General features: G+C 37.5%; 2 protein-coding genes across 4 annotated transcripts; both read right to left on the reverse strand.

Moving 5' to 3' along the window:
- Positions 1-1273: 1273 nt before the first annotated feature.
- On the reverse strand, positions 1274-5144 carry LOC131777746 (aristaless-related homeobox protein). 3 transcript variants are annotated; one of them, XM_059094077.2, is made up of 4 exons: positions 4971-5144; positions 4358-4573; positions 3646-3911; positions 1274-2857 (listed from the first exon to the last, which is right to left on the reverse strand). In XM_059094077.2, the coding sequence occupies exons 2-4, from the start codon at positions 4509-4511 to the stop codon at positions 2318-2320; spliced, it is 960 nt and encodes a 319-aa protein (XP_058950060.1). In that variant the 5' UTR covers positions 4512-4573; positions 4971-5144; the 3' UTR covers positions 1274-2317. The 3 variants fall into 3 exon arrangements, with proteins under 3 accessions (XP_058950060.1, XP_058950059.1, XP_058950058.1); XM_059094076.2 differs by having other exon boundaries at positions 4904-5144; XM_059094075.2 differs by having other exon boundaries at positions 4358-4602; positions 4904-5144.
- Positions 5145-6398: 1254 nt separating this feature from the next.
- LOC131777744 (importin subunit alpha-3-like) lies at positions 6399-26887 on the reverse strand. The gene is made up of 24 exons (XM_059094070.2): positions 26727-26887; positions 20477-20521; positions 19928-20005; positions 19590-19616; positions 19043-19095; positions 18670-18717; positions 18161-18208; positions 17113-17198; positions 16859-16945; positions 16147-16229; positions 15878-15964; positions 15610-15654; positions 14764-14826; positions 13792-13860; positions 13505-13561; positions 12678-12749; positions 12091-12144; positions 11559-11609; positions 11312-11383; positions 10906-10974; positions 10300-10341; positions 9913-9964; positions 8497-8588; positions 6399-7392 (listed from the first exon to the last, which is right to left on the reverse strand). Exons 1-24 carry the CDS (start codon positions 26787-26789, stop codon positions 7291-7293), a joined length of 1545 nt encoding a protein of 514 aa, XP_058950053.1. The 5' UTR covers positions 26790-26887; the 3' UTR covers positions 6399-7290.
- Positions 26888-27003: the final 116 nt, after the last annotated feature.

Genomic DNA, 27003 nt, shown 5'->3' on the forward strand with positions numbered 1-27003 from the left:
CCTGGATCGACCGTCTGTTCTGACTGTTCTGAGCTGTCGCTCAACCACCGAAGATGAATTAAAAGAAAAAAGGGAAAGCGACAATCTGTGGCAGGCTCTCGGTCGGTGGAAGACGAGCTAAAGAGCAGGTAAAACCTGCCTGATCCCACCACTTTAGCGTGTTCGCTTTTTAATTCGTTTGCACTGACCGAAAGCCTGTCACAGGCTAGGTGATCGATAAATGGCTGTTGCTCTATTTTCCGGTCGTCTCCTTGTCCGTGGACACAGACTGATGGGTCTGGGTTCGATCCTCTGACCGAGGTCGACGTCTTGGGTTTTTGGAAATGGAAGAAGACGGAGCTGTAATCGAGGTTGAAGCAGAAACACTTCTAGTCCATTAAGCTTATTACATATTCCCGAGCGACCACCTTAACTCGCCTTACGCTGACGCTGATAAATTCCTTCCAGAGGGTAATATTGTTTTTCTAAAGTTTAATTGACTGCTGGCAAAACTTTCAAATGCTTGAGCAAAAAGGAAAACAATTGCTTATGAAAATGTAAAAATCTTAGTTGTGGAATTCTAAAAGAATCGAAAACTCTTTTTTCGCATGTAACCAGCGGTCCATTTTAAATTAAAGTTATTCTGTTTGATATAAAATTGAATTGAAACAGCCGTAGGCAAACTGGTTGTTTTTAGCTGATCTCATCGAGAAACCAAAAGCACTCTTCAGAGTTGCACTGATAAAATTTTACCTACGTTCTGGTTTTCACACGCTTTTTTTGTTTGTTTGTTTTTTGTTTTTTTTGTATTCATTTAGTTTTGAACAAATTCAAGAGCCATTTTCAACTGACATAGACCTATCCATCTTTTTTTTTTGCGATGGGTGTCTAATTACCCAAATAGAGAAAAAGTGTATGTAATACGAAGACGAAGTCAGTCGAGCTTCAGCGCAACCTTCTTGAAATATCACATTACTTAGCTTCAAGTAATCAAATGAATTGGAAATTCGACAAATGAACGAGCCGGTTTGATTAAAAGGATTTTCGGTTAGTTCGTAGAAATGTTGTTCAAAGCTCTTCAAATGTTCATATCATTAGACTCTGAATCTTGTAATAAACAATTAATTGAAAGATAAATCTTCCTCAAAAAGCCGCAAACCACTAAATTGGGCAAAAATGACGCTCACCGCCTTTCAGAGCTAATGAAATTTATTTAAATGGAACGACTTCAAACAGAAAGGAACGGTTGTCATCTGATACATGTTACACAGTAACGTTCATCGCCTCCCGCGAAACGCGTAACGATAGCTAATCTGTAATCCTTTGTAAATCTCATTTGACAACTAGAAAGAAAGCCGTCCAGAGTTAAGAGCGGTCGCCATTTACATGCGCTAATAACCAAGTCATTTTACAGGGAAGTTCAATTTATCATGAGGAAACACGGTTTACATGAAGGCCTTTGCAAAGCCAATCATAAGTCACAATACTAATCGAATCTCACTCCGGTAATTAAAAGTCGTTGATTACATATCACTGTTTTTGCCTGAAACGTAATTAAATTATTCAAATTTGTTGTTTCTATAAAACAAGAATTCGACTGTTGTCATAAGTTAATAGTACCGTGCTTTGTAGGCCTAATTAAATTCGTCCAAAGTAAGGAGTAAATTTTGCACTCAAGCCGAACCTAGTAAACACGACTACATGTGCGTCTGTCAGCTTCACCCAACACAGCGCTGGGGCAGGTGCTATCCGGTGTCCCTTCCAAATAAGGCAAGCTTGTAATATCAAATGGAAAGTTTTCTGTAATTGATTCACCAATTATCTCATTGATAGATTGCCAAATGCGACTAATTCCTTGATAATCTCAGCGTCGCAATCCTTCCCGCTATCCTATTAGAAGAGCAATATTTTTTGATGACGCGAACAAAGCGGCCGACAGCGGCGGGTCTTCTGCTCTCGTTAATGGTCCCCATCTCAGCGTGATTGAGTGATCCCGTGTTAAGACTCGTGTACAAGTAACGCAAACAAAGACGTTTATTAAATTATTGACCGGGTGGTTGTTTCGCAGGGAGTCGCGCCCCAAACAAATTAACAACTCTTGAAGTCCAAGACATTCGATAGAATTCGCGAACAGTTCGAGACAACGTACAAATCTTTACCAGATACCTATTTTTCTGTCGATATATACTTTACAATAGAGGAACAAATGAAGGGGTGATCCTTTGAGAAACTAATTAAAAATTTATGCTGAAAGAACGAGTTCACAAGTAGTGTCTATTTTCTTTCCTAAAATTTACTCAGACGTAAGCAGCACGTGTGAAATATGATTAAAAGCAATTCATTCAGTGGAAGAGACACAGCTCAAGGAGGCGGCGTGTTCTCGTGCTTTCAGTCTAAGTGCCGCGATACTGGTTGTTCTTCTGTCTGGCTCTACCGGTGAAACGCTTCGAGGAGATGAACCACATGACACAACGGGAGAGAGTTTAAACACTGGTGACTTATAGGGCACGGAGGTTGCCGTTAGAAGTGAGCTGCTGCCATTGCCGCCGCTCAGTATGGCCGCCGCCGAAAAGTACTCCGAGTGGTGGGTGTAATACGGTGAATAAAAGTGGGCCATACTACCTGACTGTGGGCAAGCCGCGGGGTGTAAGGGAAGTCGGAGGGCCGGAAAAGAAGGCGGCGGATGAGGCGGCATTGCGGAGGAAAAACCACAATCCCATTCTTGATCATGGTTCCTGCTAGCAGCCGTTAGTTCAGAGGTGTAAGCTGACAGTGGGGGAGGAACTAAAGTGTTACCCAGTCCAAGTGGAGCATGGAGGCGGACACCTTGAGCCTTCTCACGCTTACGCCATTTCGCTCGTCGGTTCTGAAACCAAACCTGTTTTGAAAAAGTTAACAGTATTCATCGCCTTTATATTACACGAGAAACAATACTGAAGAGCCCAAAAAAACGATCGACCCTTTTTCACCAGATTTTGTCTCAATAAATGTTATTCTTGTCCTACAACCAAAGACAAATCTAAAATTAACATCAATTTTGCATAACCACGAGAATGTCGTTAATCGTTGTTTTGAAAACGAGAAATTTAATAAATTGGCAATATAGTAAGGCACTTAGCTTTTTTAATTTAAAGTAGAAACAAAAATTATCCATAGCAGTTTTGAATCAATGAAGTGTGACTTCTCACAGAGTTTTCGATACATTCACACTAATTCGGCCGCAGCAAGACGCCTTAAGATCTACTAACTACCGCAGTGCTGTGCAATCAACAACACTGAATAAACTGATTCGTGATACACCTTAAACATCACAAAATCTATCGACGCCTTTATTTGAATAATTGCCATTGGAAATTGTATTTCAAGTGCTTTGGAAAATTGCCATGTATATTAATTTCCTTGTTGTAATAGTTTAGTGATAGTCCTCCTTATCACCCATCACTAACAAATGCCTCTCATTTGTGGAGTTTAATTCGTTTCCACTTTTTATCTCTGCCAATAAGGAGGTTTGCGTCCGCAACTAAATTGGACTATTTAATTAGCCAAAGAACAAATCAGCTCATAAATTGCTCTTGTGATTTGAACAATACTGTTGACTGCTACTTAGCCCATCAGCCGGCCGGCTGTGTATATGGCACGTCAAGGAAACATTTGAGATATTCATACCTGAACACGCGCTTCAGTCAAATCAATTTTTATGGCCAGTGCCTCTCTTGTGAACACATCTGGATAATGAGTCTTAGAGAAAGCCCTTTCTAACTCTTCCAGCTGATAGCTTGTGAAGGTTGTACGGTATCGACGCTGTTTCCTAAGTTTTCCTGGTGAACAATTACTCTCCTGATCTTCTTCATCGTCGCTTTTCACTTTAAGTTCATCTCCACTTTTAGTATCATCGTGTTTCTGATCCGCTGAATTTGCTTCCGCATCGTTCTCTAAGGAAAAAAACCCGGATAGATTGTGGTCTGCTGTTTTCAACGAAGAAAAAAGGGTGATTATTAGATTAAAAAAATTAAGACGATTTGTGTCTAATGCTAGTATGACAATTAGAACTAATCTTGAACACCATAATGAAATCATTTGGAAGAATCATTTTGCCTTGAAACCATTTCGCCTTTATGAAGCGAACAATGTGGTTAAAGCTCTCTTTTCCCAATTGAATCACAAAGATTTTAAAGTTACATATAAAAATAATTAAAGTGACGAGATATTGATGTAGTCCGCCCAGTTAACGACAGCAAAATGCCACCAGTATTGAAAGGAAAATTCTGGCATGTGAAAAGGCGTTATACACCCAATTTAATTTCCAGCTTATTTGTAGACGACATCGAAAGATTTAAAGAGCTGTGTGAGCTAACAAGTGAGGCCGCTTATTCGCTACCTTGTTTTCTCTCTTCTGTGCTGTGACCCAGCTTACGGTCTACTGCTTCGTCGAAAACACGTTCCAGTTTTGTACGGTGTTTGTGTTCATCGTCTCGGTTGAGTCCCAACAATCCATCAATAGTGTAAGAGCTGGGTATGGCCTTAGTACTCATGTTTGGTGGACGAACTCTGGTAAATGGAATGCGTCAAGTCTTCCAAGTGTTTTAATAAAACCCTGTGGACAAATCGACCGCACGAGTAATTCTATTGGTGTAAAAGCAATGAAATTCTCAGCCGATAATAAAATTAATAAAACTACGAAAGTTCATTAGGGGACGTCATGATACTCAGCGCATATTCTTTACATTTGCAATTAGTTTAATCTCATTTGATCAAATAGCCGACAACAACGTGAAAATGACAGATTCCTCATTAAGTGTGTGACAAAACGATTCCTTTCATACGACAGTTTTCACGCGAACTATTCTGATGGAGGCATGATCTTCAAGAAACTTCACGGTTCGAGTTACGAGGTTAAGTGTGTGAAATAACCATGTTGACTCACCGGTACTGGGTTGTTTATTCGCTACTGCTCTCTCTCTTTCTCTCTCTCTCTCTCTTGAGCCACTTACAAAGTATTGATGATACGCCAGCGAGACTTTTCCCCCGCTTCGAATCATCTACGGGGTCAAGATCCGAACAAATGTTGCCGTTCACCGGTTATGACAGACCTCTTGTGACTTGTGTTCCGTCGTTAGAATATTTGTTAGCGACAAAATGTGTGTTATGAATTCTATCGCACGCTTTGAGGCGTAATCTTCAAATATTCTGTTCCAATAAATATAAATTAAAACCACATTCAACTGTAAATAGGTTTAACAGCTGATATCACCAGCTGCCCTGAACAATGACCCGGTAAGAAAAGAATATTGAAAACTTGCATCCATCTCAACATTTTGATTGGGTTAATTAATCACCATTTGTCCCCGTAATTAATTAATTAATACCGTTTATCTTGAGTCGATACAAGCTTCGCAGTGAACCAATCACAAAGCTTGCCCATTGAAGCGTTCGAGATGTGCCGCTGCCGAGAATTACACATTATCACATAGGTGTTATTACATGTTTACCTTGTGCCACAATTCGGTGCGCGGTATGCGTTATTATAATAACAATAAAACGTCCTTTTATCACCAACTCATTCCAATTTAATTAAACTAATAAGCCCGCAAAATGAATGTGGCCACAACCTAAATCCTCTAGTGAGTGGAATTCCTTAGCAAAAGAGCGTTCGTGCAATCGCGAGGATTAAAAGTCGTTTTTTCCTTCGCGGTGTAAATGTTGAAGTCTCCAGCAATGATTTCCGCAAGTGCTTTTTCAACAATTAAGTTTGTTGTTCATGTGCGCGTAAACACCACGAGAAAAAGCAAATACGTGAACAATACGGTAGTGAATATTAATAGCATAATTGTGCGAAACGATCGGAATCAACAGTGATAATGTAATAACTATATTTTGTCAGACCAAGCGTTCGCACGAAATTAATCGAGTTTATAAATAAGGAATTGTACAGGAGGGTTTTTATTTCCTTTTAAAACGAACTGAAAACGATGTTATTGCAAAGATAATCACCCATTTTCTCTAAATGTAAGTGAATTGACCAGGTTATATCAACTAGGAAAGCTCAGATGTAAATTAAAAGCAGTGTCACTCCATACAAGTTTCACAAATGACGGGCCAGCAGGAAAGAAAACCGGCTTAGTGTGAACTTTCCACATTACTTTATTCCCTTAGAAACACTGTTAACGCCATCAGAGTCCTAACTAAAAAAACTAACTCGATAAAGATGGTTTAGGAGGGGAATCTTGCTTCGTGAAAATGACACAACAAAGTTTATTTGTCTACACTCAAGTGCAAGAAAAAGATTTCAAACAAACACTTCACCTGTGAGGATTTCAATATCCGCTATCACCACTCGAGTAAGTTTTGACGGTTATCTATTGTTGTCTTTCAGGGTCTCTGTCACAGCAAGTTGCTTAAGAAAGAAACAAAACTCAACGTGTGGGAAAAATGGTAAAATTTACTAATAAAATTCGGTACTATACAATGATCCATCTTTCGTAGAATTACAAAACATATTCCAGTAATTTATCATAAGAATGAGATAAAAGACAGAAAGGAAAGGAGAAAATTTCTTCCTCTAAAACCGCACAAAATTACAAAACAACGGTGGTTAAACATAATAGCATTTTGGCATCTCCAAATCTATACAAAACAAATCAAACGAAAAATTTTAAAAGTTCGGGCAAAATGATTGTCCACCGTAACATTCAGTTTGTTCCTTCCATGGCTAAACAAGAAAGAAACTAATCCTAGACAGGATGATTCTTTTCTTAACACTTCTTCTCTTCTCACTTGTTAGCGTGGGACTCTTGATCCTCGCACTAAATACATATGGATGTAATTCTTTAAAAAATCCTCTGGTTAGCCTTATTTACTCTGCCTCCTTTTACTATTAGCAAGGCAGTACGAGTAATATCACCCGCCTATGATTCCAACACATTCCAATGGGGCATCATCCTGTTGCTTGGACCCGGTGGGAAAGTCAAGCGGTGGCGGCCAGTAATTACCGCCATATGCTGACAAGATGAAATTCTTCTAATTAAATTACTTTGGTGAAACGGTCTCCTCGCTTGTGATTAGGCGACAGAGTTACTGCAGAAGACAATTCCATATTTCACGCACTCCCTCACAAGCCCTCTCCGTTCATTCTCTTATTTCGAAAGTGATCTCTCTCTGTCATGATTTGTTCTCTCGCACTCTCGCGCGTTTTCTCGCTCGCACTCTCGCGCGTCGTCTCGCACGCTCGCTCACACGCACGCATGCCTCCACGCACGCCCCCACGACTTCATTCTTTGGGAAGATTTCGAGTAGAAGGTTGGAAATCGCCGCCTAGCAGAATTTGAAGCCACCGGGAGGAAGATTATCTTTAGCTTGAAACTCGAACTGGCCATCCACTTCTGTTGGAGCTAAATCTTCGTCACCGTTGTCACCCTGTGCAGATAAAAACAGCAACAGAAAAGATTTTGTACAAGTAGACAGACAACGTGCAGCTAAAAAAAGAGTGTTAACAAAGAAAGCGTTAAAAGCGTTTAAAATCAGTGACACAAGCAGCAAGGCACTGTATTGACAACCTGAAGGTAGGTAACTGGGAATGACAGCTTATGATTAAAATGGAATTCAAACTAAAGAAGTAGGACTGAAAATGGCTTAAGGTATACAAGTTACAACATCTTATCAATCGAGAGAAATTACGCACAGTACTTTCAAGTACATCTAATATCTACACGGTTGTTTCACGGTGCTTTAACACTATAAAAATTTACCGGAATCCCACCGGTATTGTCATTGCTTATGCATAGCGAGTCAATTCAATCAGTGAAAGCGAGCAAGCAAGGTCTAGAAGTCACAAGGCAAAACAATCAACCACATGCTAAGAACCACAGAGCAAATCAAATCTGACGCTATGAGCTTTACATTCAATCCGCGTTTGTTCTGTCAAGCGTATTACAATGACAGGGCTTCACTGAACCGCAAACACAGTGAAGATCGAAAAATGTGAGAAATTAACAGAACTCTTACTTCGGAGCATTTTTAAATTTTCGGGAAATCAGACTTTCCCGTTTCTAATGAGTTGTTACATTTCCTTGATCATGGGCTCAGTGTAAGATCATATCAATTCATTTTTTTTGCCTAGTTTCGTGCACGGGTACGTAAATGTATAGACAACCTTGCAGCTCGACAAACAAGCCTTAACAAGTCAACAGAACCAGAAAAGACACTATTCCGCTTGTGTTCCCGCTGTATCGGGGTTTCAAAGAGCTTTGCTTTAGTTTTAGACCTCTTTTGACACGGTCAAGACTGACAAATAACTATCATATGAGGGCATAAGCACTGCCACCCTTCCTTTTTTACTATTTTCACGGCCCGAAGAAATCGAAAAAAATCCCAGTGGCACTCATATAGGATGAACAAGTATGACTGAGTCTATGGCGAAAAATTACAGAGAGTATACAATTACTACAGCAGCTTCGCGTCTGGTTTATTTCGTGCTACACCATAACAAACGGAGCCTCATTAAAATAACAGAGAACATACCTCATTAGAAAAGTACTGATCTATTATTCCAAAAGCGAGTTTGTAGATTTCTTCATTTTCGTGTTGCTGGAGGAATTCAATCTTATCCAAACCTGGAATAGGACAGATCAAATTATTCTGAGGCCGCGATACGGTTGCTGAGTTAAAGTCCGACTTCCATATAGCGCTATCTTGGTCCCTGTACTACCATGAATAGCGCATGGCACCTTGCAATAATCGCTCCTTTTCTCTCCTCTACCATGCTCAGTAAGGATGAGTGAAAAAGTGGGTAGCGTGAATTGACGGGGTCGTCGCTCTCCTTAGTCCCACACATTTTTCCTCCCGCTCGCCCACTTTTTCGCCCGTCCCCACAAACTAGGTGCCTGCAACAGCCTCACTAACAGGTTTGGCTGTTCAAATCCTTCCTTTGGACTAGAAACTAATTTTCAAACTGGATGAAGCGACAGCGACTGTATTCCCTTAGACGCTTAACAAGACCCTCTTCTCGGCTACATTCACGATGAAAAGCGAATTCAACGTGAAGCTCCGTTTTAAATAACTTAAAGCAAGAAAAGAATGAAAGAAAGTCTTCGTCAAGACTACTGAGGAAGAGGTCTTCTAGCGTATTGCTACTAATTTTCAAACACTAAACTACGTGAAAACGGTGGCTGCTATTACGCGAGGCGGTGAATTACTCTGTGAGGACCTTTAATTTTACTTCGCGAAATCAAGCAAAATTGAGTTACGTATGTTCCTTAAAAGCTAACTGTTTATCTTCTTATAAGACAGGACCGATTGAAAAAAAGAGACAAAACTTTTTAAAACTGTAACATTCAGCCACGTCTAACAAAACAAGGTATTTCAAACTAGTGATCTCGTCATCTAGGAACACAGATCTAGTCCATTCTGTCAACGAAAATTCCGCCTGAGACCCAAACTGTTCATAAATGCCTGCTTCATGCTTAAAAATTAGACCCTGTTCCAATCTCTCGAAGTCGCAATAACAAGTGCAAATACCAAGATATTAAAGTAATTTTTGTTTCTAAGGCACTCTAAGTATACGTTTGTTTGCATGCCTTATTCCTGCCAGTCTGCGCTAAGAAGTATAGAGGAATGCATGTACTTGCATTAGGACAACAACTAATGTTTTGAAATCATTTCAGTATTTAACCTCCAATACAGATCAAATTTGGGTCGCCAACTGTTTTTGTCCTTTCCAAGTCCAGGAGACACCAAAATTGAATCTGTAGTCATGATATCAATACAATTTTAATCACTGGGGAAGAAATGTATGGTGAGACAGTGCAGTGAGGAGAAATTATTTTAGATCAGTCTTACGATTGAGAAGTTTTAACGTAAAACTACAAACCTTACTTCTGTCTTGAATTGTTGTTAGTTATTGTCATTTGTAACTAAGCTATACATGTATATACCAACCTCCAGCTTCTTCTATAATGGTTGCGATAGCATCAGACCTGTCCCCTGCCATCTGCAACAACATACCAAAAGATTTAGTTCAAAGATTACTCAAAACAAAACTCTTTTTCTTACCTTTTTAGCTGGCCTTGTCCTGCCAGCCTACGTACTCACGTATCCATTATCCTTCAATACGCAGGTTACGATGGCGAAAGAACACAATTTCGGTCATCAAGACAACGTTACTTAACATGTTTCAAAACCTTTTCAAGTTTAAACCCCTAAAAGTTAGTTGTGACAATTCTTGATTGAAAATTGAATCAGCAGAGTATAAACCAAAGGCTTACAGCGTGTCTGAGTCAATAACTGTGTGTCTGCTGTGAAGTGTGACAGAGAGAAGTTTCTCACCTTTAAGATATTATTTAAACCATCCAACACAATCTGGACGACCTGTTATGTAAAGCGTGTCACCATTAATATAAATTCACAAGCGGTAATGTCTTATTCATCGATACAGTGGTTCAACTACGAAAAAAAAACCACACACACATATATCTTTCTGCATCAAAGGACCCTTGTGGTTAGTCGTGATACAAATAAAGATTGAAGGCAGAAATGATGTGGCTGTCGAAAACAGCTTCCATTCAGCCTAGACCACGAGAAAGAACCAAAAGATTTTGCAAAGTGATGTTGTGTTGTCCAGGTTTCTAACAAAAATAGCTGTTAAAAAACTACACTCCGTGGCAGCAGCACCTACTTTTCCTTAAGAGTTTGCATCGTTGTCAGTTAATTTTGCTGATCTCAGATCTCACTTTGAAACGCGTTACTTCTAAGGAGTCAGTTACCCATTCCGAGCTACAAGATAAGCCACAGCAAGAATCCAGACACACAAAGAGAATATGGGCAAGCTTTATGCGCTAATGAGTCATAACAACAAGCCCCCACGTTTCGATGGCAAAGCATGCACACCATTCGCCGCAAAGCGCGGGCGCCAACATGTCTTCCCATTTTTACCTGGGTATCCATGCAATCCAACAACTTGCAGAATGGAGGAATCGCACCACAGTTTACTAGGACTGCTACCTAGACTCAAACAGAATAACACAAGACACTCTCATCCAATTAATCTTCCATTGATTTCGTAAGATTTTGTCCTTCACCATCCAAGTGGTATTTGAAAATACATTAGACATACCCTAGAATGTTTACCACTTCCAAACCTCCGGAACGAGGACAATAGGGAAAACCAGCCTTACTTTCCATGTGTCCACAAGTAGCCCAGGCTCGCACTTTGAGCCTCTATAAATATGGAAATACTGTTACAGCTGCGGATCACAAGCTGTTAGCATGTGTGCAGAGGCTTGGGCTACCTGTGTCATGGGCACAACTATGCGAATTTGTAAAGGTAGCAAATGTTCACCTGTTGAGGGTTGCCGCTCACTGTAAAATTACTAATCGCCCATGCTGCCTCCTTCTGCGTCAGAAATTCGCCCTAAAAATTAAAGAAAAAACGAGAAAATTGGATATCAGTTACTTCCACAAATTATCCTTAATGGATGGAATACCCATGGAATGTTAAGGTAATGGTAAAAACAGAGCTAAATTGTATTTCTAGTTTTAAAAAGGCTAAGTCATTGAATCTATCACCAATCGAATATTATAGTTACCGTTTCCAAAGTTTGAATAATCAGTGGTACAAGCCCTGCATTAATAATTTCCTAAAATTCAAAAGAGCACGTTGATTAAGCCACTAAAATATAACATTAGTCAACAAAATAGACGAATTTTTTTCCTTACATTTCATGTAAAACAAGTAATCTGATCGTCCGGGTAGTCCTGAGAAGGACTGTTGAAATATTGTTGACTGACGTTTCGACAACCTAAGTGGAAGTCGTCATCAGTGTTATAAGTGACAGAGTATTTTACGTCTAGTTCGCGTAAACTGGTTGGTCAGTTTACCCGTGATGTTATTGACTATAATACTCGTGTGGTGTAAGTCGGACTGACATACTACACATGTATACACTACATTACGACCCAAACCGCTGCTTGTTCAGCCTAGCAATTTTTTATCAGCTTGCTTCGTCGGCGTTTTCCGTTTCCACCCAATCAAAAAAAGGTTCCGTAATTCTTAAGTAGTTTTTTTGACTGATCCTCTCTAATGGATTACTACATGAATAGTCGGCAGGGGTCATTTACCTGAACTTGCGTCTGATTGCCAGCTGTTATGTTGGACAAAAACCAAACTGCCTCCTATTCAATACAACGAATGATCGTGAGGTTTCTTTGGATAAAAGTATGTAAACAAGGCTATGACGTTTTTTTTTAAGGAATACTTCTTAAAAGTAAGACAGCTTTAAATTACCAGGGGCGGAGGGAAGGGGTGGAGGACTTCCATACAGTAAAGCGAACCCTTAATTGCGTCTCTGGTTTGCATGATTGACTTCCTACACTCCAGTGTTTGGATAAGGGGTGTGAAAGCACGGAAAAGTCTCTATTGCTCAAATAAGCTAATCGCAAGTTCATACCAGGAGTATGTCTAGAATTGTTCCTCAGTTTATATCAGCGAAAATAGAGTTAATGTATTTACAGTTAATGCCGAGTAAAGATAAAACTAATATTTTAAAGAAGTCAATCATAAGCTTGAGTACAATATGGAGGTTATCATAATCAAGGTCACCGCAGGTTTTTGTTCTGTTAGTATACTTTTGCGCAACTATAGTTCGCCGTTTTCTGCGCACACAAGCCATACATCCTGTATAAAGTTTGTATTTAAGCTTTCTGACCTTTTTTACTTTCTCCTTGTGGTGATTAAGTAACGCTGGGAAGTGGCTCAGGGCGTCATGGTTTAGGACAACCTGACGAAAAAGGAAAAAAAAAGTAAGTTTAGAAACAAAAGCCTCCATTGAGTGCAAAAATATGCTTAGACATCTGATCGCAAACATTATCTGTTCTGAGAAGCGAACAGTTTTCCGAGAGCGAAGGTAAAAGAAATAGGACAGCTTCAGGAAACAGATATGACATAAATATGAAAATATTTTTTAACCAAATAGAGACCAATATGTTTTCTATCCTTCAAACACTTATCTTGCTTAATTAGCGGTGTTTTGGTCGTTCGATGAAACAAAAGGGAGGCGGAGCCGCGAAAACGACCAGCGGAGAATCAGCAATTTTTTCATACGATTTTCCCGTCTCATGCCTCTCGGGGCTTCGCCGCTCGTTTCACAGCTCCGCCACTTGATGATAAAAAGCATACATCTTTGCACCGCGTTCAATAAAATTTTACCAATAGCGTACAGGCAAACTTTTAACAAGTAAGACGTTGATTTTTCGGTGTTCTTACGTAAAACTCAACGATCCAAAAAGTTTGTGTATACTTTTGTAACAAAAAAAATCCCTTTACCATCACGAATCACATCTCAGACAGGAACTTTATTCGGATGAGAACCAAGGTTTGCAATTTGAGGAATAACATCTAGAGAATATCAACTATGACATTTTCAGTCACGTAATCCGATGAAACCATCGGGCGCGAGCTTAAATATGTAACGGATTACATAAACCAACATTGCTTACATGGTGTCTAGGTCTAAACTTACAACTTACAACTTACTTGAGTCTGTTCATCGGTCCCAGTGACAATGTTTCCCACTGCTCGTAATGCTGCAGTCTGGGTTACAGAGAGTGGACAACAAATAAAGTCAACAGCAAGGCTCAGTAAAATCCTTAACCTCTAATAGCACTAATTTTAACGATTGACTGGAGAAAACGACTCAAATACTTGCGATTTTTTTTAATGTTCTTAAAACAAATATGCTTTGGTATTAATTTGCTGCAAACTGATGCTTCAGCTATTGCCATGTCGTTTCCATGTACACGATTGATAACGCTTTTACTTACCTGTAGTTTTATTTCACCATGGCTCAATAGGGGTATAAGGGATGGAACAACTCCATTATCAATAACTTCCTAAAAGTTAACCAAAGGCAGTTTAGTAAATCCCTACGTCAAACTAGATCGTACTTCTCACAACTTCCCAAAATATAGTTGGAAAAATTGCCTTTTAACTATGGAAACCTCCAACGTTTTTTGGAGATATACTTCCGTAAATATGTCTACTCTGGTGTTTTATCAGAAGGGGGGAGGGAGGGGAGGGCGTAAGTTTACACCTTTGAGAAGACTGATAAATAAACTGAATGTACGAGCGTTGATTGTCACCCGCACTGCATTTAGAGCCAGAAAATATCCGTGGTTAAGAGAAAAATATCGACAAGTCAAAGCAGGACCACGTGCAAGCGATTATCCGTCTTTCTTTCTCAATCAATGATTATTAAAGAGCGTTGGCTGCCAAATTGACAAAACCCCCCACGAATGCTGGCCGCAAATGGACGCCACATAAACAGAACTTGTTTCGCGCAGAATATATTGCTACTGAACATGAGAAATCGACTTTACTTTTAACATTTACTAAAATACTTAATTTATTTAACGTGAAAAAAAATCCTTATTAGTATGAGTGCGAAACGAATCAGCTGACTGGATACGAATGGTTCTGGCTGGGTAAGAATCGACTGGGTGCGAAACGTCCGTGGGTACGAAACGACTTTTAAGAAAATATTAGTTTCCTACCTGTTTATTGATTGACTAAACTAAAGACCGCGAGTATCAAAATTAAATGCAGGTCGAGAGTGAACGGAAACGAAACCTTAACCAGTGCACGCATGAAATGTGTTTTTCTCCTTCAGCAGCTTATGACACGGACCTGAATCTGTTATTAATTTATTTTTCCTCTTCTTACAAACTTTCACTGTTATCTTTTGTTAATAGCGTTGTAACCATTTCCACAACGTTGACTACATTCACCATTAATACCTGAATTTGGTGATTACCGCCATCTGTGAGATAAGACAATGCCCAGACTGTGTCAACTAAGATCTGAAATACAATTGGGCAGAAAAGTCAAGAAACTTGTTGACGATGGTAGATTAGGATTTCAAACAGGAAAAATCAAAAGACTTAGGAAGACATTTGCCAGCTGGGACGGACCACACCAACGGAACAGTGACATGACACACCTTACAGAGTGTTATCTACGTGTGCTACCTGCGTGAGCCGAATTTAAGTGTTTATATTTTAAAAGGCTGGTTGTGATATCCAACTGGCCTGACCTAATTGCACCCCAACCATAAACAATAAATGCCCACACCTGCCTTGAGCACAAAACCCTCGTTATTGATGATGACTACCTAGTTGGAAAATACTGGTAAATTATCCAATTTCTAACCAGGGTCCATCATTATAATCCTGGCTATGATGGAGAATGGTATTAAAGCCATTTTGTCATGAGATATTGATATCTCTAGAATAAAGCACCAAGTGACTTAAACATCTCGAGTCCACCCTAAAACAAACTCTAAACAAAACTGAACAAAACTGGCAGGCATTTCACGCATTTCAGCAGACTAAATCCATAATGAACCCTTTAACTACCAAGATGAAATTCATAATTTTCCCTTCAACCTGCCAAATATTACCTTGTAAATTAGTTACAAGAATTTGATGTTAGATCAAGATAACCTCTACCTGATAAGTTGAGTATTCTTATCAACTGTTTGCGGGATGAGGTGTGAATATTAAAGGAAGAGTAACATTTTTATCACTTCTGCAAGTTTAAGGTTAGAACCATGAAGTCATTTTAACAAAAACCTCCCTACTCACATTTAGATCTGGGTGATGAATGAGGAGAGCTAGTGCAGGAAGAACCTACAAATAACAAGTACAACAATTCACGTTCAGCATTATAGTGAAGTTAATACAAAAAAAAAGGGCTATCTATAAAGACAATTAATAACTCATAAGTAAGCTGGGAGACTCTAACGTAAGCCAACGTCACACTAATCCAATTACATTGGAATGTTAAGGGAGCTATCCTTACAAAAACCATCCTGCAGGAAGGTTTTCTTACCACTGCACAGGATTAAGTTACCTCTTGAATTGTTTCCATTGGGGGTGGTGGTTCTTTGTTTCTACACAGATTAACAATCACCCATGTCACATTTCTCAAGAAACTGATCTGTAAATTCGAAAGATATTAAATGATAAGAAGAGGAACAAAGCAATACAGAGGTTGACACAAAGAAAAACTACAACTTCATTTCTTTGAATTTCTTAAAATGTAAAGAAAAGTTTTCACATATCAAAATATAACTAGAACTAAATTTCAGCTCAACTTCTTTTTAAAAATTAAAAACTTACAGGAACATTTGGGTTAACAAACTTCAGCAGTGGAGCCACTACTCCATGGTTAATGACAAAATCTCTTAAATTGGGACCATCACCTGGAAAAAAAACATGTAAAACCAAGTGACCCAGATCAAAGGAACAAAGTCCATAAATTTATGTTGTGGTTAAAAGTTTTACATTTCTTTTCCATGCAAGTTTAATTTCCTTTGTCTTACATCAATAAGCATAACACAAGCACTGTATCAATCCAGGAGCACGAACTATAGATAAACCTTTTATGTAACTCTTACAAGAATTTAATTACTTTTAACCTCTATCACTTATTGGACAAGTGTTCAGTATTCTGACCAAAGTTTATCTTGAGTCCCAAGGAACTTTGGGAAATGTTAATTCAAACTCGCAACAATGCACTTTCAACAATTTTTTTGCCAAAATTACAGGTGAAATAACTCGCTTGGGATGCTGGAAGAACAAAGTCAAAGGTTGTTAGTCACCAGCTCAAGGCAAGTGATTTACAAACTTTTCGAGTGTTCTCCCAACATCCCAAGTTGGTTAATACCCTAGGAAACTGATAGAAAGTGTGGTCCATTACTTTTCTAAATTAAACTGAAATCAGAACACAGAATATTTCAATTTTCTATAAGTTTACTAGTGAAATAAACAATAGGATATTTAACAATCATGACCCTCAAGGTATCTTGAATAAACATCTATTAACTCTTACCAATAATGTTCCCTAGTGCCCAAACTGCTTGCTCACACACATTCTGATGTGGAGAACCAAGTAACTTCATGAAGTACTTAACAGCATCTAGGACCAAATAGAGTGATTTTAAAACTGTCACTTTTTCAATCATTATATTATCTTCTAATAGTTTGGTTAAGTTAAGCTGGGTTAGGTTTCCTAAAAAATAAAACAGTAAACAAGTTGATGAATGCACCAGCAACAGAAGTTGTAGTATTACTGTTCATACTCACCAGCTTTCACTACAGCCTTTGTTTGTTCTGATGTACCTGACGCTATGTTGGTTAAAGCCCAAGCAGCTTCAAACTGAAGAGAAGGGCTGAGAAGTGGAAGAGAGGGAAGAAGAAAATCAACCACAGGGTTTAAGTAACCTTTTTATCCAGGGGCTTCCAACTGCCAAACAAATGGCTGTGACCTTGACATGAGTCATACAAACTTATAAAAATAGAATCAAAACAGAAAATGGCAAGAGTTCTTTATGCAGTGGCAGACTTCTGCTAGCTCATTGAAACCCCTAATAATAATCAGAAAATTAAATCAATGAGAGATAACCTTCCCAACACCACAAAAATCAAAAGCACCCTTATTATTGTACGCATTTAAAGGTACATGTATTTACGTAGTTGTAGTAATAAGGAATAGTCAAAAGTGTCTGCTCACTACAGTGAAAGAGACAAACAAAGGTAAATTTTTGTTCTGTTTGTGCTGAACAGCCTTCAAAGGTTTGTAAATAATAGTATGCAATGATTCATGTCAGAATCAGTAACTGAATTTTCACTGGGCAGATAAAACCAGCTCACAAATATTTTGGTCTAGCTGACAGTGCTACATGAAAACCTTCTTATAATTTAGGCAACAGGTATTTTGTTTCAAGTGATACCCAGTATTTTCATAGAGCCAGCTTTTAAGTCTCTATCATGTCTATTTATTGTCCATATACAATAAAAAGAAAATTACACATTAGCTTAAAGATATGAATTTTATGTCAAACATAAAATTCATCTTCTTGCCACCATGCAATATCCTCTATTTAGTACACTGTTGAACAGGGGAAAAATACAGACAGCAAGCCCACAAAACCAAAAAATTTTGAGGTCATCGGAATATTTGTTGGTCATAAAGAACACTTATATGATACTCAGATAAGGTTGTAGCATGTATTCCGAAAAGTAGAACCCAAAACTTCAAAATTGAGGTGAAATAAATGGGGGAATGGTAAATCCCTTACATCATTTGATGAGTTAACAATTTATTTTTTGTTTACACATACGATCAACTTACTTGTCATCTCTTTCAAGGCATTTTACAAGAACTGGGAGAATGCCAGACCTAAATGTAGAGTGTAGAAATGAAAATGAATTGAACATTGAATTGACACATTTCAAATACTGGTTATGTATTAACCAATGAAATTACATCACTCTGTAACACCACTAATTATGTACTGTAGGAACATTTATGCCCACTTTGTCAACATACCATTCAACCTTCACTAAAAGCCAACCTCTTTAAAATACCTGTAAAAATGCTACTTCTTTGTCCCAGTATACAGAACATGCTTTCACTCTCATTTTAGAAAAATAAAACCAATCATCCTTATGGTGGTAACTTCTAACTACTGGAGCATGTCCCAACTCTCACCAGTGTGAGTATACCTTAGTTACAATGCCCTCTCAATATCTTAAGGCTAATATTCATTTATATTGCTGAGCTTTGAACATATAATTAATTTTCCTAACATTGGATTTTCAGGTTTGATAATAACTAAAACAAAATATATTTAAACTTACTCTATCAGTTCATCAATGGGAGGATTGCGATCTTTAGAAAGTAGTTTCCTAGCAAAAAATTTGAAAAGGTATTTAAACAAAGCTTAAATTTAAAAATCCAAGCATCACAATGCAGTCCTACAGAACATTGGAGGCAGACACAAACATAGTTACTCAAAAGAATTAACAACAATGCTCAGTGATTGATGCAACCAATCTTTTGTTGGCAGTAATAGATTTAAAATCTCCAAAATTCTGCCAAAACAACTTATAAAAATATTTCAGATACCAAACCCATTTGAAGTTTGCAGTATTGTAAATTTCCCAGGCTGCTCTTGAAATCAAAGCTGCTGGGACCTCTAACAAGACACAGTACAGTAGATAACATATGTACCTTGCTGCTTGTACAGCACCAAGTTGCTCTTTGGGGTCTTGACTACTTGCATTCTAGACACGATAAAGTTACATGTGACTAATTGACTCAAACATAATGATCCAGACTGGCCAGTTACATCAAGAATGGAAAATGCATGCCTACATGTAATATATAGCTTAAGTTGTCTTTCATTATCTCCTGATAACTTGTCAGTGCCTCTTTAAATAAAGTTGTTACTTACTTACTTACTTACTGAAAACATTATCATACAACAACATTACAGTTTTTATTTAACAAAGAAATGCAAGCTACTCTGTATAATGTGGGTGTGAAGAGGTAGAGAGTATCTCCAAACTTAATCAGAGGCAAATCAATCATGTGGTGAATTTTCAATCAAGTTTTACACTTGATTGAAAATTGCTCTGATAATCACACAAAAAAACCATCAATACTTTTTATTTTACATATTAGTAACTAAAATATTAAGCCAAAATCAGTAATCGACAAACAGGCCAGTTGAAGTACATTACACTATTTTTGTTCACAGTAAGCAACAAAAACTTACCACAACAATACTCTGCAGACTCTTTCCCTGTTAAAATACAAAAAAATATTACAAAGACAGAAAGACTGATGGATAAAAAGATGGACAAATGGATGGAGAGAGATGGATAATACAGACATGCCCACGCTACAACAGCTCACAAACTACTTTTAAACTGCAACTCCTGTCTGACTGAGAAATTTATGGCCATTTGCAATAGAGGATCCATGGTCAGAAGATGATTAACAAAGTTGAATTTTTCAATTAGCCTTTTCCTCCATAAATTTTTCCTTTCACCCTGCATATTCTGTCTAAAGCCTGGACATAATAAATATCCACATTAAGAGCTATGTAATAACCTGTAGGTGATCCTCTTTATCATCCACAATATCCTGTGGGACATTTCTCTTCTTTTGAACACAGTCATCTCTTTTGGCCTGTTTTTGATACAAATTAACCAGTAAATTAAGATTAAGTATTAGTTAATTTAAGGAATCATAGAGGGAAAATTAGCGTTTTCAATCAAACTGAGATAGCAAATATCAGCCAAGAATAAACTCTTCAAAGATGGGAACTCAAGCCAAATATTTTGTAAGAAAAATTTGTAAGAGTGTTCGAGAAAATATATGCAATCCTGTTAAAGTTTTCCTATGACTCTTTGTTACAGTCGCAGCTCTTACTTCATGCTTGATTTAAGACATTTCAGTATCAAAATAGTCTAGATTTAGAACGTGAGTAAAAATAAATAAAACAAAAACATTTTGTTGTACTTGTAGGTATTACCCCCTACCCCACTGTAAATGTGCAAAATATGAAAACTGGAAGTGAAATTACTCTTTACATTGGCAAGAGCATGAAGCAGCGAAGAGAGAAAGTGAATGCCCTTAAAAACAAATACAACAAGAAACCTTTCTTAGCTCTATTGTGACTTCATTCCTCCTTTGTCTTAGTGCCTGAAAAAAGAAAAGAAGAAGAAAGGCATGTCATGTTAAGAACTCCTTGTGCAAGCTATACCTCACTACAAAATGAGAAATTTATTACTTGACAATACAAACTAATAACAAATTGCACTCCTTCCATTCAACTCAGCTCCCAGCCTGCCACAGACTGGTGCAAACTCCCTTTCTTCGCAAAAAAGAACAAATCACTGAATCAACAATGATAGTTCAGTAAACAGAGTGTACCATGTACAGTGTATTTTCTACTGTACATCATCTTTAAAGATATTTGTATGTGAAAATTTAAATCCAGAAAACTGAATGGCTCCAAGTTGTGACCTTGGAAAGTTATAATTCTAAGGCAGTTTTTCCTGAAAACAATATAAACATCATGATACACTTGCTGTCCTACAGTGGTCTTCACAAGAACTATCTTGTTGACACTTCAAATTAGTAAAATCTTTTATCATGTAAACTGCAGTGTTATAGAAGGATTCCCAACCCTGAGAAAAGCCTGACAACAAATGTGAAAAATAAAATAATTTTTCATGCATTTGATACTGCCAATCAGCTGCTGGCACATCACTTGCCTGTCATCCCAGGTTGAGAACCTTGTCAAGATCTTTTATGATCATGAAAGATCTTGGATGATCTTGTCAAGATCTTTATCTTGGAAGGATCTTGCCAAGATCTTGGCAAGTTGAGACCACTGAAAGATCTTGCTAAGATCTTACCATGTAAGATAGTAAAAAATCTTGCCAAGATCATTCCCTTGCAAACTGAATTCCCAGTTTTCTGGGAATTCCTAGGAATTCCTAGGAATTCTCAAAAATTCCCAACTATGCAAATGACCCTTGCAAACTGAATTCCCAGTTTTCTGGGAATTTCTGGGAATTCCTAGGAATTCCTAGGAATTCCTAGGAATTCTCCAAAATTCCCAACTATGCAAATTAACTCTGATTTAAAAAGCTTGGAATTACTGGGAATTTCTGGGAAAGGAAGACTCCAGTTTTGTGAGGACTTGGAATCCCTAGGAATTCCTAGGAATTCTCAGCTTTACAAACTACCTATAATTTAAGAAGTGTGGAACTCTTGGGAATTTCTGGGAATTGAATTTTAGGCAATTTTAATACCCTGAGGTCCACATAAATTCTAAGAAATTCTCAATACCTTGAATGTGAAGGTTTTAAGAAAAAGAGTAATTTCAGAGGCTTAAAACTTTGGCTCAATAAAAGGTATGCTATACAAAACTTACCAAGAGATATACATACATGTACATGTTTATAACTAAAAGATCATGAAATTTATTACTCAAACTAAGTTTTAGTAAATCTTTACATTAATATGGATTTTCTCATGAACCAGCTGTCAGTTATGTTAAATGGAAATTGCCAACTTCCACAATAATTAACACTAAATACATTGTTATATTACTTCCCTAACCTACATTACTGGTTGCCTTTGTTAGAAAACCATGGAACAGTCAAGCTCAGTTGCCTCAAACGCTGTCCGAGACTTTTTGTTGACAATACTTTTAGTAGAAATTTCATGCCTTAGACAAACAAATTCAACACCTAATTAATCTTTCTTTTTTCATGATTGTTGTTGCTGCTTTTTTTTCAGTTTTTTTGCTCTATTTTCATGACTAATTGCTGTAATTTGTTTTGCTGTTTTTATTCTTACAAAACATTTTTGTAAGAGTTCCAATACTTGTGGATCATCCACACACTTTGCAAACATTTGGCATGCAGACAAGACAGAGGTAGTCAATGTTCCCTTTGAGGAAAAACACCTTTTATATGACGTCTTCAATTTACTTTATTTGAAACTCTGATCTGAAAATATTTGTCAACAAGACTTGTTAGTAGTGAGAAGTACCAACTAAGTTTCCTTTCATAACTTAATTTCTTAAATGTCCCAATCACTGGATCTCCCAAAAAAATATTACATCTTTTTATTTTTGGTGCAAATTACAAGTCCTTCTTTATATAAAAATGAAAAGTGCTAGTCACACTTCAATAATAACAGCTCTTAAGTTTACTTGTTGTTCTTCTCTGTCTGTCAGCTATCAACAAAATTGTTTTATACTTCGGGCAGTGCATAACTATTTGTGGACCAGAGTTCCAACGCACCTCTGTAATCGCATATAGCTACTCCTGTCTCTTGTACAAATGTTTCTCCTTTGTAAGACGCACTCTACTCTGTTGTCAATACTGCTTTAAGTTCAGTGGAAACGACTGACTGAGGAATCGAGATGGCGGTGTTGGAACGTGTTGCTGAACGCTTGCTACGGTCAAGCTGTGTAGATTTAGGTACTGGTACACTCAGGGATCATCTATGTATCTCTTATACTTCCGAATGTGGTATCCTTCTTTTATAAATATGAGGGTAAAAGACGATTTGTAGTCGCATTCAAAACTGTGATTGGCTTGTGTTATTTCTCACCTTTGTCATTAACACAACTCAAGTGAGTTTCGAGTCTTTGTTTCCTCGACAACTTTCGGCCACAAATCGTGCATTTGTAATACGATCGATTCTTGTCGATTATTTCTACATAGAGTAAGCTCACATCTTTATTTATATCACCAAGCTATCCATCTTCTAGAAGCAGAGAACTGGTCGGAGAAGTCAGAATAAAGTTGGGCGTTTCTCTTAACACTGCAATCGGCAAGCCAGCGGATTCACTTTGCTAGCCAATGACAAGTCCTAAAAGATCCACGTGATCATGCCCGTGATCGGAAACAAAGAAGACTCCATTTGGCGCTCATCTTTGAATGTACTTTTCATCGGTTGATCGCTTTTCTCAACTGTTTTGCTTAATATAACATTTCTAAAGATAGCTATTATTGTGGTTCAATGGGAAAACGAGAATAGCGTGAGTGTTGTAAAAGAGAAGAAAGTCGTTGGCGCTGTGGAGTTAAAAGAAGGGACAACAGTTGACATATTGACTGGTACAAACAATGGGTCGAATGGCCGTCTGTAAAGCTACGATTTTGAAAGTTTGTGGTGAGTAAAAATTGCGATATTCGTTACGTGATCAAAATCTTATAAAAGAATAGATGTCGCGGGTTGAATTAAGCTTACATAACGCTCGGCGCAACTGAAACTAGAATAATTCTGAGAATCGAATCGGTCACTTGCATGCCGCAGTTTCTTAAGCTTATTATGCTTTACAATGAAATAAACCTATCAGTAAGGTTTCAAGATTCCTCTAGTCACGTTTGGGAACATTCAAGATTCAAAATAGGAACTGTTATTAAACAAACCTTAGTACATAAAGAAGCCCTCCTTGGTAAAAACAAAATAATGTATTCACCTCTTTTGTAGTAAAATCCATGAGAGAGATGTACTAACTCCAATATGAAAGTCACTCAATATAACAGAGATTTCTCAATTTGAGAATCCAATGAATACCCTTTTCCTCATAGCCATCTTAAAAGCCTGGTCTGAGCTTTAAACATACATATTTTAATATATTATTTTTTTTCAAATTCAGATGTCAAGGAATCCAGATACAAAATGGTCAAGGTTCTTGTTGACAACCTCATTCAAGGCCAACTCATTGTGAGCCCAGGAAAAAAATACAAACAGTACAAACAGCAGCTAAGTTTGCAGTTTAGGATAACTTCATTCTAATTTATTGTTACAGATACAACAAGATTTTAATCAAAAAATCAATTTTATTTGTCTGTAATTAGCCCCTTCACTCCCAAGAATATAACTATATAAATATAACTTAAGATAAATTGTATTTTATGGAAGAGAATCAACAGATTTTATTCACAATTTGTGTCAAACCAGATTTAATGATTGATTAGAACTATTTTATATGAATAGCTGTAATTGAGGATTAATCCGTATGAAGTTTTCAAGAAAAGAAAAATAAATCAAATTCCATCCTAATATTACCACACATTGATGTTAGTAATTAATCAAAAATATTTTACATGTAAGCCTTAATTAAGCTTCTAAATAAATTTCATTGAATACTTGAATTTTAGCTGGGTTTTTTTAATTTAAAGTATTTATTTTATATCATTAGCCTCAAATTTTTGCTTAAAATTCCCAGTAATTCTTAAACATTCCTAAAAATTCCCAAAAATTCCCAGAAATTCCTAGGAATTTTTTAGATTTACAGCTTTTCAGGGAAAGTCATCGGTTCTCTGAGTTGGAATTCCTAGGAATTCCAAGTCCTGTTGGCTACAAACTTGGAATTTCTGGGAATTTCTGGGAATTTTTGGGAATTTCTAGGAATTTCTAGGTTTTTAGAACCAGAGTTGTTATGGTTGGGAATTCCCAGTCCGAATTTACCGAGAAAATTCACACCTTTATTCCTAGGAATTCCTAGGAAAATCCTAGGAATTCCAAAAGCCATTTCGCAAGGGTTGTAAGATCTTGTCAAGATCTTACCATGATCCTGCATGATTTTACAAAAATTTTGATCAGATCATAACCAAGATCTTGACAAGATCATTAAAAGATCTTGTCAAGATCTTAGCAAGATCTTAAAAATATCTTTCCAAGATCATTGAAAGATCTTGTCAAGATCTTAGCAAGATCCTGCAGCTTCTTGCAGGATCTTGTCCAAGATCTTACCAAAGATCTTGCCAAGATTTTATCAAAGATCTTGCCATGATTTCACCAAGATCTTGTCCAGATCTTACCAAGGTTTTCAACCTGGGATGCCACTCTGTCATGTTGAAGAATGAATGGCAAAGCATTTGCCATTCATTATCCAAGGTTGTATGTCTAAATTTTCTTGGATTATGGCTGCTTAAACACTTAAAAATTGGTATCACTTACAGACAGTGACCTTAAAAATTTCTTAGAAGGAGAAGGAAATAAAAATACAAAAGGAAACACAGAAAGTTTTATACTCAGTGGCTTTGGTAATGGCATTTTCATGGCTGAGAATAAAATAAACAACTGGAAGATTTGCCACGGGCGGATTTTGACTATGTACCTGAAAAGATTTCTTCTGTATATAAGGAAAAGGTCAATAACTGAGAATTTCATGAATTGTGCTTATTTTTGCAAATTAACATAACCTTGCAATACAACCAAATTAATCCTGCTGCATCAAAGATTCATCATGGACAAACCAAATCTTTAAAAGTACATTCCACATCATGACAGATTTGTTTGACAGAGCTATGGCTTTCAACCCTTCAAGCTGATGCTACTAGTAATGTATGAAATTAAAAACAAACTGTTGTATATCTGCTAGTACAATAACCATCTTCCAGTATTAGGATAGGAAATATCTCACAAGACATCAAAAAACAACTAACCAACAATCTATTCAGCGTAGAAGTCTTTATGAAAGCTATTGCCCCTTACCAAAAGGTATCAGGAAAGAGTGGCTAATAGTGCAGGTTGGTTTTAAACCAAAATAGAGCAACCAGAAGAAAAGAACAAGAACAGGAAAAGGAACATCACATGGCAAAACCCTTTGGTGCATTTAAAGGTAAAAACTAACACTGGATAAAAGTTCCAATTCACAGTCAACAAATGCTTCCTGAAAGACTATGCACCATACAAGATCTACACCAGACACAATCTGACAATCAGCTACTTGTGCATCCTACATAGGAAAGCCATGACTGCATCATAGAATCAAAACATACAGCACTTGGAAAAAACCAGCAAACACAAGCAACCACAGAAAGAAAAAACAATACTTACAAAAGGGAAAATGTAGAGAGACCAACCTGGCATACCAAAAAATTTTAGCGAAAGAAACAACTACAGACTCACACATCAGGCTAGCCACAAATTTTGGGAACGCCGCCAAAACCATGAGACAAAACAGAATTTTCACAAACACAAATTTTCACTAATGGAAGCAAACAAACCTTATCAAATAAAATGAAAGTACTTAGTGAATGAAAAACATACGAAAATGTAAGTAAAAAAAAATTCACAGGAGACCTCATGAAAACTTTTAACTATTTGTAGGAAAAATCTGTGCAATGAGGTACACACCACTCAGTACAAAAAACAAGAACGTGAACGGGCTGAGAACTCCTACTTCTCGTAAGGTAGTAATGATCAGTTATGTCCAGTAAATCGAAAAACCATCTTTGATGGGGTATAACTCTCGTGGCTATAGTTACAACTTGTCGTGAGTGAACACATGCTGCACGATGCAGCTGTCGCATGCCGACACTCATTCAAATTCACCCGCCAACAGTGAAACATCAGAAAATAGATTACTCACCGATTGATCTTTGTCTTTGTTTTTGTAATACCTCTGCCTCGAATCTGTACTCTTAGAGGACATTGCGGTTGTTTGAACGATCTTAATGAAACGTGAAGTCTTCACCGGCAGCGAAAGTCCGCCATCAGTATCTCATACAATGTCTAACTTTGCTTGCCTCCAACGCATAGCCAAACCCAGAACTCAACTGACCGCATCTCAGCCGGCTCAGCCTCTTACCGAATCGTCCATAGAAAAAAACTAACCGAGAGGCCCCTAGGTACGAGTTTAAAAATAG

The sequence above is a fragment of the Pocillopora verrucosa genome, chromosome 6 (assembly GCF_036669915.1).
Source record: "Pocillopora verrucosa isolate sample1 chromosome 6, ASM3666991v2, whole genome shotgun sequence".
Classification (NCBI taxonomy): Eukaryota; Metazoa; Cnidaria; class Anthozoa; order Scleractinia; family Pocilloporidae; genus Pocillopora; species Pocillopora verrucosa.

Coding starts and splice junctions, on each gene's coding strand:
- LOC131777746 (XM_059094077.2), bottom strand. CDS start 4,511: ATGAGTACTAAGGCCATACCCAGCTCTTACACTATTGATGGATTGTTG. Junction 3,912..4,357: donor CACAGAAGAGAGAAAACAAG/GTAGCGAATAAG, acceptor TTTTTTCCTTAG/AGAACGATGCGGAAGCAAAT. Junction 2,858..3,645: donor TGACTGAAGCGCGTGTTCAG/GTATGAATATCT, acceptor TTTTCAAAACAG/GTTTGGTTTCAGAACCGACG.
- LOC131777744 (XM_059094070.2), bottom strand. CDS start 26,789: ATGTCCTCTAAGAGTACAGATTCGAGGCAGAGGTATTACAAAAACAAA. Junction 15,655..15,877: donor CAATGGAAACAATTCAAGAG/GTAACTTAATCC, acceptor TGTTATTTGTAG/GTTCTTCCTGCACTAGCTCT. Junction 13,861..14,763: donor GCGGTAATCACCAAATTCAG/GTATTAATGGTG, acceptor GTTAACTTTTAG/GAAGTTATTGATAATGGAGT.